Here is a 12,744-nt window from a genome sequence, read left to right on the forward strand (position 1 = left end):
CACCAGGACAGAATCACAGAATCACAGAATTTCCTAGGTTGGAAGAGACCTCAAGGTCATCGAGTCCAACCTCCAACCTAACGCTAACAGCCCTCCACTAAACCATATCCCTAAGCTCTACATCTAAACGTCTTTTGAAGACTTCCAGGGATGGTGACTCCACCACTTCCCTGGGCAGCCTGTTCCAGTGCCTAACAACCCTTTCAGTGAAGAAGTTCTTCCTAACATCTAACCTAAAACTCCCCTGGCTCAACTTAAACCCATTCCCCCTCGTCCTGTCACCAGGCACGTGGGAGAACAGGCCAACCCCCACCTCGCTACAGCCTCCCTTGAGGTACCTAAAAAGAGCGATAAGGTCACCCCTGAGCCTCCTCTTCTCCAGGCTGAACAAGCCCAGCTCCCTCAGCCGCTCCTCGTAGGACTTGTTCTCCAGGCCCCTCACCAGCTTCGTCGCCCTTCTCTGGACTCGCTCAAGCACCTCGATGTCCTTCTTGTAGCGAGGGGCCCAAAACTGAACACAGTACTCGAGGTGCGGCCTCACCAGAGCTGAGTACAGGGGGACGATCACCTCCCTAGCCCTGCTGGTCACGCTGTTCCTAATACAAGCCAGGATGCCGTTGGCCTTCTTGGCCACCTGAGCACACTGCTGGCTCATATTCAGCCGACTATCCACCATCACTCCCAGGTCCTTCTCTGCCTGGCAGCTTTCCAACCATTCCTCTCCCAGTCTGTAGCTCTGCTTGGGGTTATTGCGCCCCAGGTGCAGGACCCGGCACTTGGCCTTGTTAAACTTCATGCAGTTGACCTCAGCCCATCGGTGCAGCCTATCCAGATCCTCCTGCAGAGCTTTCCTACCCTCAAGCAGATCGACACACGCACCTAACTTGGTGTCATCTGCAAACTTACTGAGGGTGCACTCGATGCCCTCGTCCAGATCATCGATGAAGATATTAAAGAGGACCGGCCCCAGCACCGAGCCCTGGGGGACGCCACTAGTGACTGGCCTCCAACTGGACTTGGCTCCATTCACCACGACTCTTTGGGCCCGGCTATCCAGCCAGTTTCTAACCCAACGAAGCGTGCGCCAGTCCAAGCCAAGAGCAGCCAGTTTCTTGAGGAGAATGCTGTGGGAAACAGTGTCAAAAGCCTTGCTGAAGTCAAGGTAGACCACATCCACAGCCTTTCCCTCATCCACCCAGCGCGTCACTCTGTCATAGAAGGAGATCAGGTTCGTCAGGCAGGATCTGCCTTTCATAAAGCCATGCTGACTGGGCCTGATCGCCTGCTTCCCCTTCAAGTGCTGCATGATGACTCTCAGGAGGATCTGCTCCATGAGCTTTCCTGGCACTGAGGTCAAACTGACAGGCCTGTAGTTTCCCGGGTCTGCCCTCCGGCCCTTCTTGTAGATGGGCGTCACGTTTGCTAGCCGCCAGTCGATTGGGACCTCCCCCGATAGCCAGGACTGTTGATAAATGATGGACAGTGGCTTGGCCAGCTCCTCTGCCAGTTCCCTCAGTACCCTTGGGTGGATCCCATCCGGCCCCATCGACTTGTGCACATCTAAGTGCCGTAGCAGGTCACCAACCAGTTCTTCATGGATAATGAGGGCCACATCCTGTTCCCCATCCCCTTCCACCAGCTCAGGGTACTGGGTATCCAGAGAACATCCGGTATTGCCACTAAAGACTGAGGCAAAGAAGGCATTCAGCATTTCCACCTTCTCAGTGTTCCCTGTTACAAGGGCACCCACCTCATTCAGTAGCGGACCCAAATTTTCCCTAGGCTTTTCTTTTTATGTTGATAGTAAAAGGAAGATTTTCTTGTTATCTTTGACCCCATGGAAGGTTACTCAGGTGCAACCTGGAAGGTTGCTTTTGCCAGATTTAATTCCAAATGGGCCTTAGCCTTCCTTGCCGCATCCCTATGGGTCCTGACAGCATTCCTGTATTCCTCCTAAGTGACCAGGCCTTTTTTCCACATTTCATAGACTTTCTTCTTTCCTTTGAGTTTATTCATGAGCACCTTGCTCATCCACACAGGCCCTTTGCTACCTTTCCCTGTTTTTTTGCTCTTAGGGATGCACCGATATGAGCTTGGAAGAAGCTGTGTTTAAGTGTCAACCAACTCTCTTGGGCCCCCTTACCTTCCAACACTCTAGCTAGGATACCTCCAAGTTGGTCCTTGAAGAGGTAGAAGTTGGCTCTCCTGAAGTCCAGGGTTGCAATCCTACTAACTGCTTTGCTTCTTCCACACAAGATCCTGAACTCTATTATCTCTGATCGCTGCATCCTAGGTTGCCCTCAACCAGCCCTTCCTTGTTAGTAAGAGCAAGGTCCAGCAGAGCACCTCTCCTCATTAACTTTCTGATGCAGATGGTAGAGGAGCTATCTTCAATGCATTGCAGGAACCTCCTGGACCATGTGTGCCTGGAAGTGTTGCTTATTCAATAAATATCAGGATGATTGAAGTCCCCCATGAGAATCAGTGCTTGTGAACATGAAAGATACTTCTAGCTGCCTGTAGAAAGCCTGTAGGTGGTCTGTAGTAAACACCCACAGCAGTGTCACCCATGTTAGCCTGCTCCTTAATTCTCACCCACAAGCTTTCCACTCATTCATTATTCACTTCCAGGTGGCGCTCGATACATTCCAGTTGCTCTCTCACATAAGGAGATGCTTCACCACCTCACCTCCCTGACCTGTCTTTCCTAAAAAGGACATAACCATCCATGACAGCATTCCAGTCATGTGAGCTGTCCCACCAAGTCTCCGTGATCACAGTGAGATCATGGCCCTGTGACCGCACACGGATCTCTAGTTCTTCCTATTTATTCTTCATGCTGCATACATTGGTATACAGGCACTTTAGGGAAGCAGGGGGTACAGGTATCCCTAGAGGGATGCAAGAGGATTTCTCATAGGTATACTCACTGTTGAGGTAGCTGGTCTTATGGCTTCTGTCATTGGAGGCAGCTAAGGAACATTTGTTGCTCATTAGGCTGGCCTGGCTCATTCCCCAGTCCATTGCAATGGCACAAGCATTGTTATTATGGACCCCACCCCCCAAGTCCTTCAGTTTAAAGCACACCTCACTAGGTTAGTCAGCTTGTAGCCAAAGACTGCCTCTGCTAGACCTTTGTCATGAATCCAGATTTGTGGTAGGGATAAAGTTCTGATTGATTAGGCATAGTCAAGCTGCTGAGCCAGTGTCCAAAATACACCACTCAATGTAAAATAAATACCTAAAAAAGCCTAGACATACCATGTGCATGGTAGTCCTAGAAGCTGAAATTGGGATTTAGATAGAATATCCCAGATCTGCAGCTGCATGATTCAGCATTCTGAATGCAAAAATTGTACATGTACATTATAATCTAGTATAATGTATTATATTCATTATATAACCAAATCATGTTTGGATAGAACGGAGATAACTCTGGAAGTAAAATTCAAGGTCAATCCAATGATGTACAGCATTAACAGGATGGAATTAACTACTGGAAGTATGACTGAGCTGGAGCTATTTCTTTCTGAAGTCTTAGGAGTGCAATGCCACTAGACACAGGACTAATCAGACAGCACACCCAGTAGCATCTGCTGAATCAGTGGAAAGATCTTGAAGCTTTCTTTTTACTCCTCCCTTATTTTTTGATGAATAGCAGATTGGAGGATTGCCCCTTTTGAAAAAAAAAAAAGTTATCCCAAATGTAATCATTTAGAAATGAAGCTTCAAGCCATTCCTGCTTCATGATATGACTCTGAATTCTACCAGGTTGTATAACGTCATGCCACTGTTGTGTTATCAGCAAATATTGTCTTTAACACATTGCTCTGTAGTTCAGTGCATGAATTCACACTTTTCAGTGATGACTTAAGAGATGTACAAGACATCAAGGCAATAATCAAGAACCCTAAACTCATTTAAGGCTCTGCTGAGAATAAAGCTTGAAAGAAGCTGTTTTGTTTGTTTTTTTTGTTTTTTTGTTGTTTTTTTTTTTTCCTTCCCCTAGACTACAGCATACTTGCCCAAAAGAAAGATTAGTCAAGTTCATATTTGCCTCACACAGATAGAGCTTCAGACTAGTATACTCATCCAGAGCAACACAATGCAAAATTTGATCAAGGTTTTTTCCTAGTGAGCAAAATCCCAATCAGACCATCTGACACCAGGAGCAGTGAGGTGACTTCTAATCCAAAATGATGAAAAAGCCAAAGCATTCCCTCTGAACATCTAAAACTGTAAGTGGGTATTATGCTTAGTGACTGTATAGTAGAAGCTTCAAGAAGAGACTGAAGGGCATTTCTTCAGAGGAAGGATGACATCAGATGTCTTCAGGGTAGAAGTTTTTTGCTCTATAAATTTTATTTAATTAAAATGCAGCCAAGTCATTTCTGACAGTCAAAACTTAGATAAAATTAGGAAAGTGCAATGCTGAAGAGGCTCTGAATGACAAAGCATCTACCTCAGTAATTCTCCCTAAAACACGATAGTCACAATAAAGATGAACAGGTCATAGTAACGCTAGTTATCTGTGATGAGGCAGCCCTTTACCACAAACAGAGAAGAAAAAGAAACAAGAGAAATAGCCAACTAAACCAACAATGTTTGAGAAAACAATAGAGACTATTCAAGTCTAACTAGACTGCTGAACCACACCCACATGACAAGGCTGCTACCAGTTCCCCCTTGCATGGTCTTTCTCCTCTCTAACAATGGCAGGTTTCTGATCTCTGCTTTCATCAGACCAGAACAAAATAGATATTACAAAATCATGTTTCAATTGAGCTTAAACTATAGGGTCCAGCAATAGCTTCCTTTGTGTTTCATACCGCTATTATGGCAACAGGGTTTTTTTCCCTTCTCCATGTGCACCGCTATCTATTTTATTAGAAACTACATCAATAACTTAAAAACTCTAGTTATTTCATTTGTCTCTTTCTTAAGACAGCAATACGTGAAGGTATCACAAATAAACATTGAGTCATAGCAGCCTGTAGCTGGACAATAATGAGGCTGAACACTCAGATATTAGCCTTGTTACCTACATGTTTTTATTTGTTTAAATATAGATACCAGTGTGTATTTAAAGCTTAGGTCCTGAAAAAAAGAAGAAGAAAAAAAAAAAAAGTAGCAAACAGTCTCATTGCTGAAAGTTAGACACAATAGGCACAGATGCATTCCTGCTCGGAGAAAATTTTGCTAGCCAGAGGAAAAAATACCCGAATTCTGTCGGTTTGATTTCGCGGTGAAGGAGAACCGTTTGCTCGGGAGCCGAGGGGGAAAAAACAGAAAAACTGCCCTAACCCAAACGCGTTTTTCAGCGGCGGCGCGGGTGCCCTTTGTCCGCTCTGGGCTGCCATAGGGACCGCAGTGCGGACTGCACCACACCCACCCGTCGGTTTCTCCGAGCAGACGGAGTTGGCAAGCATCTGGTTCTTGCCGGAGCCCCAGCGCTTCCACCCCGACAATGGCGAGGAGGGGGCTCACCGACCTCGCCCGCCGCCAGCAAGCAGAACGGGGGTTGAGGAACGGCGCACGCTGAGACGACTGTGGATCTTTGTACGGCTGGCAGCGAGGAGCCGCCGCCGTAAGCCTCAGGGGGCTCACCCTGTAGCCTCTGACCGCCGCGCCCCGGCGCTCGTACGCGACCGGGCGGGAGGGGGAATAGGAGGGACGTGCAGTCAGGCGGGACGATAATCCCCTCATAAAATGATAAGTGAACAGATTTTGCAGCTCATGTTTGTGTTGTTCCTCCCCTAGCTCCCTACAACCAGCAAGGGGTCGACGGTAGATGTGAGTGGCCGCCCACGCTCCGCGACGCCCCGGCTCGCCCCGCGGTGCAGCCGCGCCTGCGGCTGTCCTGCACCTTGCCGCCGCCTCACCTCGCTCGATGTTGGCGATGGCCTGCCGCAGATGCTCCTCAGTCACCAGCTCGCCGATAACCACCAACAGGTAAAATTTGTTGTCCAGGAAGCGGTGCGAAAGGCTGGACGAGGTAGGGTTGGGGATGCTACAAGATGGCTCCGAGTCTATTTCCACCACCACAGTGGCCATCGCGGTTGCCCGCTCCACCCCGGGACTCTGAGGGGAGGAGGGCCGCTCGGTGATAGATCCGCAAGTGGCAGGGACTGAGATCAACTGGAAGGGTGGTGACGCTTTTATACGGAGACAGTGCAGGGCAGGGACCTAGCAACTAGGAGGAGGAGGAGGAAGGGGGGGAGCCGGCACATCCCTGCACTGCCACTGCCGCTTTTCCAGCATCCACAGCTGATGTCATCTGCAGTAAATCCTCCCTGCAGCAGCCCCTGGAAGCAGGAAGGATACGGGATGCGAACATTGCCCCGAGGGGGTACTGTGGGGACAGCCTTGAAGTGTGCCCTGGCCTGCAGCAGGACCTGTCTGGGACTGGGGGCAAGGGCCTCTTCCTTTGGCACCGTCTGCTTTGGTGCAGTTTCCACCTCCCTTTCTCCCCCTGTGCCCTTCAGGGTTCTCACCCTCCCAGTTTGGTCATTCCTTGTTGTTTGTTCCCTCTTGCTCTTACTCTGCTGGCTTAGCCATTCCTCACTCCCCAAGGCCTTCCTAAGATCTCAGCCTGTGGCTTGGCTGTCCTGGAAGCCTGGTGGCTATGCCATGAGGAGCCACAGGTGATCCCTGGCAAACCTCATTAGTTCATCTAATTAGTTTATCCTCCCCCTCTACTCTGCCTTGGTCAGGCCTCACCTGGAGTACTGTGTCCAGTTCTGGGCTCCCCGGTACAAGAAAGACAGGGATCTCCTGGAAAGAGTCCAGCGGAGGGCCACAAAGATGATACGGGGCCTGGAGCATCTTCCTTATGAGGAAAGGCTGAGAGACCTGGGTCTGTTCAGCCTGGAGAAAAGAAGACTGAGAGGGGATCTCATCAATGTGTATAAATACCTGAGGTGTGGGAGACAGAAGGATGTAGCCAACCTCTTCTCAGTGGTTTGTGGGGACAGGACAAGGGGCAATGGCCACAAAATGGAGCACAGGAAGTTCCGCACCAACACGTGAAAGAATTTCTTCACGGTGATGGTGATGGAGCACTGAAACAGGCTGCCCAGGGAGGTTGTGGAGTCTCCTTCTCTGGAGGTATTTAAGGCCTGTCTGGACGCCTACCTGGGCAGCCTGCTCTGAGGAACCTACTTTGGCAGGGGGGTTGGACCCGATGATCTTTCGAGGTCCCTTCCAACCCCTTTGATTCTGTGATCTGGAAAAGCTGGCATTGGGGCTCCAGCTGCACTCCTGACTGAATGAAAAAAGCAGCTCAGTTGTCTAAGGCCACGAGTCCAGTCTCCTGCATCTTACTGTAACACTGCCACAAAATTTGAGCCGTGTTTTTCCCCCCTCACAACTGGCAATCTAAATATTCTTCTTATTTTTTTTTTCTTTTGGAAGCAGGTTTTTATACGTATTCAAGGCCCATGGATATATTTGTCTCACCCTAGAAAAGCACTAGCTGATAAAATCCATAATTTTAAGGCTCCAAAAGTTCAAAGGGCTTTGAGTAACTAATTTTGATTAGGTTTGAGCAACTCTAGGGAGCAGTAGTATCAGAAAACATCTACAATTACAGAAACAAAGGCTGGATCCCTCTTGATTACCATGTAAATATTAGACATTGGCTTTCTGATACTCACTGAGACCCACTTGAGAGAAACCCAGTCACCTTCTAATTGTGCGTTATTTTCCCCTAAAATGGGATAGAGCAGTCTAAAATAAATCAGCCTCTATGAGATGTTCTTCTCACTTCACTGACAGGAACCAGGCACTGTTTTACATTTTGCATTTTGTTTATATGGCTAAAGTGATGTGGGAAAAATCTCACTGTGACCTAGATAACTTCTGGTCCGTGACTGAGATGACACTTCCTCTGTGTGCAGCTCCTTCCAGTACTGACTGTTCATATTCCCTGCCTACTTCTCAGAAACAGTACTTGCCTGGATGAACCAATGCATCAGTCCTATTTTCTCAGAATATATATGTTGTTTTAGGGCATAGTGAATTCATTCTAATTAATGTGTGTTTCAGGTACCTATAGCAGCTACTATTTTTAATATGAATAGTTCTACATAAATACAGCATTGAGAGCCTTGGCTAATGTGTGATGTGTTCGGATGTTGCATTCAAAGGAGACTATTCTGAGCTGCCATTAAGGCAGCTCAGATTGTAGGCTGTGGGCAAGCATTTTTACAGCCATGTCAGATGGCTAAGATGATGCAAAGATAAAGAGCAACAGTGCTCATTCTTCACTAGAGCTGACACTGCTGATAGAACAAATGCAATTGTATAGATGCAGAAGAGCTAGTAGCAGTTCTAAAGTTGGCAAGGTATTCATGGGTAGAGAATGTTGTTCTTAGGGTACCCCCATTTGTCTGAGCCCTTCTATGACTAGTGTTTTCTTGTTGAGCCTGGCAGTTTCCATGAGATAGCATATCCGGGCCCAAATTAATATGGGTGCACATGCTTATCTAGAAATAATGTCCTCTCCACTGTGGCTATGTCTTATGTGACCCCAACACTAATAGTCTGTATTCTTATTATAGATATCCTCAATACTTGCCACATGGTGCCCCTTAGAGGAAGCCAGCTTCTGGCTTCTCCAATTGCAATACATAGTTTTGGGATATGTATTTATTCCAATCACCAACAAGAGCATCCAGTCTCTGGAGTATGGAAGTGTACTGGGTCTGGCTGGGATGGAGTTAATCTTCCCTGCAGCAGCCCATACAGTGTTGTGCTCTGCACTTGCAGCTAGAACAGCATTGGCATCACACCAGTGTTGTGTCTACTGCTGAGCAATACTGGCACAGCATCAGGACTCCCTCTAACCCCCCAGGAGCCAGCAGGCTGGGGGTGGGCAAGAGGTGAAGAAGGAACATCACTAGGGCAGCTGACCTAAACCAATCAAAGGGATATTCCATACCATGTGATGTCACACTCAGCAATAAAAGGTGGAAACAGGAAGGCGAGGGGAGGGGTGGGCTCTCATGAAAACGTCTGTCTTCCCAAGCAACATCTACATGCGTTGAGGCCCTGCTTCAAGGACATGGTCAAGTATCACTTGTTGGTGGGAAGTAGAGAGTAATTTCTTTCCTCTGCACTTCCATACAGCCTTTGCTTGTTGTTTTTTTTTTCCCCTTTAGTTAAATTTTTAAACTATTAATATTTTCCCCTTAATAATTATTTTGCCTTTAATTAAATTATCCCTATATCAACCCGTGAGTTGTTTCTTTCCTTTTCTTCTTCCCCTCCTCTTCTGAGGAGGAGAGTGAGAGAGTGGCTGTGGTGGAGTTCAGCTGCCTAGCAAGGTAAAACCACCACAGGAAGGAGCTTTCTAAGGGGACTTGCTAACTGGTTGCAAAATGGAGTGATAGTGGTTCTTGGACATTAAGGTAAAACCATTACTTGCCTCACAAGCACAGCAGATTAAATGTGTTACTCTGAGAAATACATGCCAGTGCACAAAAGACATTATATATGCTTTTTAGCACTTTGTTATTTTAAGAAAAAATGAAAATATACATAACTGAAAAAATGTCCATGGATTTGAAGAGCAAAAGGCAAAATGGATATATTTTGTGTTGTGATTTAACCTGGCCAGCAGGTAAGCACCACACAGCATTCACTCCACCCTCCCCCCCAGGTGGGTTGGGGGAGAGAATCAGAAAAAAGTAAAAGCTTATGGGTTCAGATAAAGACAGTTTATTAGGAAAAAATAAAATAATGATAATAGTAATAATAGTGAACAAAACAAGTGATGCACAATGCAAACCCTGCTGCTAGGGGATGGGATGGGCATCAGTCAGTGGGCCCACCATCCGCTGACCAATGCCCATCCCATCCCTGAGCAGCAGTCCCCCCCAACCCTGGCCAGCCACCCCATATTAATTGCTCAGCGTGATGTCATATGGTATGGAATATCCCTTTGGCCAGTTTGGGTCAGCTGTCCTGGTTCTGTCCCCTCCCAGCTCCTTGTGCACCCCCAGCCTGCTCACTGGCAGGGTGGTATGAAAAGCTGAAAACTCCGTGACTTAGCATAAGCACTGCTTTGAAACAACTAAAACATTAGAGTGTTATCAACATTATTTTCATCCTAAATCCAAAACACAGCACCATACCAGCTACTAGGAGGAAAATTAACTATTCTAGCCAAAAGCTGGACATTATGTCAAAGACAAAAATGCTTGCATGCAGGTAGGTAATACATATAAATATTTGAAATAGCCTCCTGAGGTAGTCCTCTATTTTATATTGTGTTGTAAAATAATATGCATCTAGAATAAAGTATAAAATGTGAACTGTTACAGTCAAACTGTATGATGATGGGACATATTTCACACATTAAAACCTTAAGGAACAAGAGGCTACATTTGGAAGAAAATGGTCTTGTACTAAATTCTTTAAGGGATGCAGACCTCTGCCCTCATGTATTCACAAGCATATGCCACTTCATCTGAGATAGAAGTCAAAGAAGAAAAGATGCTTTAACCTTATGGATGCATCTCTGAGAAAGCTGCAGGTTCTCAGCTCCATTGGTAGTATTCACACTGTAACTTGCCCTACTGGAATCTCACTTCAGTAGTTTTGTTTGTCATCATCTTTATGTATCTGGAAACCCATTTATAGGGTGAGCAAGTCCTGCTGATCACTCCTTGGCTTTCCAGCTGATGAACCAGCTCATGGATGGGAATCAGGGAGTCTCGGTTGGTGTGATATTGCTGCCAGTGCACAGCTGTGGTAGCGACTGGCACCTGCTGTTTTTCAACCCTCAGCAAACCCCGCAACAGAGGGGTCTTCTGAGAGACCAGGCAGGGTAGACAGCTGCTTAATCTTCTCTGTACTTAAGGCAGCTATGCCAACAGCTCACTGGTACCCTTTTTGGGTCCTTGAAATATCCTCTCCTGAGGTAGTCTATGCCAAGGTTGCAAGGAGCCTCCAGGCCAGTCACAATAGGGTGCTTTTGCCACTCATTCCCAGTTAGACTCACTTCAGTTTCCAATACAGTTAGGTGTTGGGATCCCCGTTGCTCCAGAGATACAGATGAGTTCTGACTCTTGGTAGCCTGATGGCATTAAGGTACACTGTGTGCTGGTGTCTGTTAGAGCATTCTACTCCTGCGGGTCCAATGTGCCAGGCCATCAGATCCACATAGTCCAGTAAATCCGATTGTCCCTTTCCTCTGCCTGTCCAGAGGCAGGGCCCCTCTAGTCCTGGTTGGAATATCCACTTGCTGTTTTTGGTGGTTTTACCCAGCTCAGCAGCTGAACTCCACCACAGCCACTCTTTCACTCCCCCGCTTCAAAGGGAAAGGGGGAGAAAATATGATGAAAAGGGCTCAAGGGTTGAGATAAGGACTGGGAGATCAATCAACAGTTATCGTCACAGGTAAAACAGACTCAGCATAGGGAGATTAACATAATTTATTGCCTATTACTAACAGACTAGAGCAGTGAGAAACTAAAAGCAAACTAAAAACACCTTCCCCCCCCCATCCACCCTCTTCTATATCCTCCTCCTGAGCGACACAGGGGAATGGGGGTTGCGGTCAGTCCGTAACACTTCATCTCCACCCCTGCTTCATGGTCACTGTCATCCCCTGTTTCAACGTGGAGTCCCTCACATGGGATACAGTCCTTTCTGAACTGCTCCTATGCGGGCTTCCTGCAGGCAGCAGCTCTTCAAGAACTACTCCAATATGTGTCTGTACCTTGAGGTCCGTCCTTTAGGAGTAAACTGCTCTAACATGGCTCCCCCATGGGCAGCAGCTCCTGCCAGGTCACCTGCTCCTGCATGGTCCCCTCTCCACAGGCTACTGGTCCAGCCCTGATTCTGCTCTGGTGGGGGCTCTCCATGGGCAGCAGACTCCTTCTAGCCAGATCTACTTGCTCCACCATGGGCTCCTCCACAGGCTGCAGTATGGAAATCTGCTCCGCCATGGTACACCATATGCTACAGGGGGACAACCTGCTCCACCATGGTCCTCTCCAAAGATCACAGGGGAACTTCAGCTCTGGCACCTGGAGCACCTCCTCCCCCTCCTTTTTCACTGACCTTGGTGTTTGTAGGGCTGTTTCTTACTTCTCTCTTCCAACTGCTGTTGCGCAGCAGTTTTTTCCCCTTTCTTAAATATGCTCTCACAGAGGCTCAAACAACATTACTTGTTGCCTCAGCTCTGGCCAGCAGTGGGCCCTTTTTGGAGCCGGCTGAAACTGGCCCTTATCTAACATGGGGCAGCTTCTGGACTCTTCACAGAGACTCTATCCCAGCCAAAACTAGGACACAACATTATCCACCAGTGCTGCAACCCTTTCATAGAGGGCCACCAAATTTGTCAGGCACAATTTTCCCTCAGTGAAGCCATGTTGGCTGTCACTAGTCACCTCCTTATTTTCCATGTGGCTTAGCATAGTTTTCAGGAGGATCTGCTCCGTGATCTTGCCAGGCACAGAGGTGAGACTGACTGGCCTGTAGTTCCCCGGGTCTTCCTTTTTCCCTTTTTAAAAATGGGGGATCTGTTCCCCTCTTCCAGACAGTGAGAACTTTACCAGACTGCCACAACTTCTCACATATGATGGACAGTATCTTAGCAACTTCATCAACCACTTCCCCCAGGACCTGCAGATATATCTCATCAGGTCCCATGGACTTGTGCACCTTCAGGTTCCCTAGATGGTCTCAAACCTCATCTTCTCCTATAGTGGGCAGTTCTTCATTCTCCCAGTCCCT

At 47.5% G+C, this 12,744-nt stretch overlaps 1 protein-coding gene across 1 annotated transcript in view; it reads right to left on the bottom strand.

Moving 5' to 3' along the window:
- The window catches only part of LOC309889397 (microtubule-associated protein 1B-like), a gene marked incomplete at both ends in the record, with an annotated part of 83,231 nt that extends 77,177 nt beyond the window's left edge, over window positions 1-6,054 (bottom strand). The window contains one exon of the mRNA XM_082782203.1: window positions 5,883-6,054. Within this exon, the coding sequence (XP_082638329.1) occupies window positions 5,883-6,054 (172 nt within the window). The remainder of the gene's footprint in view (window positions 1-5,882) is intronic.
- Between the last annotated feature and the right edge of the window lie 6,690 nt (window positions 6,055-12,744).

The sequence above is a fragment of the Aythya marila genome, assembly GCF_965140915.1.
Source record: "Aythya marila genome assembly, chromosome: W".
Lineage (NCBI taxonomy): Eukaryota > Metazoa > Chordata > Aves > Anseriformes > Anatidae > Aythya > Aythya marila.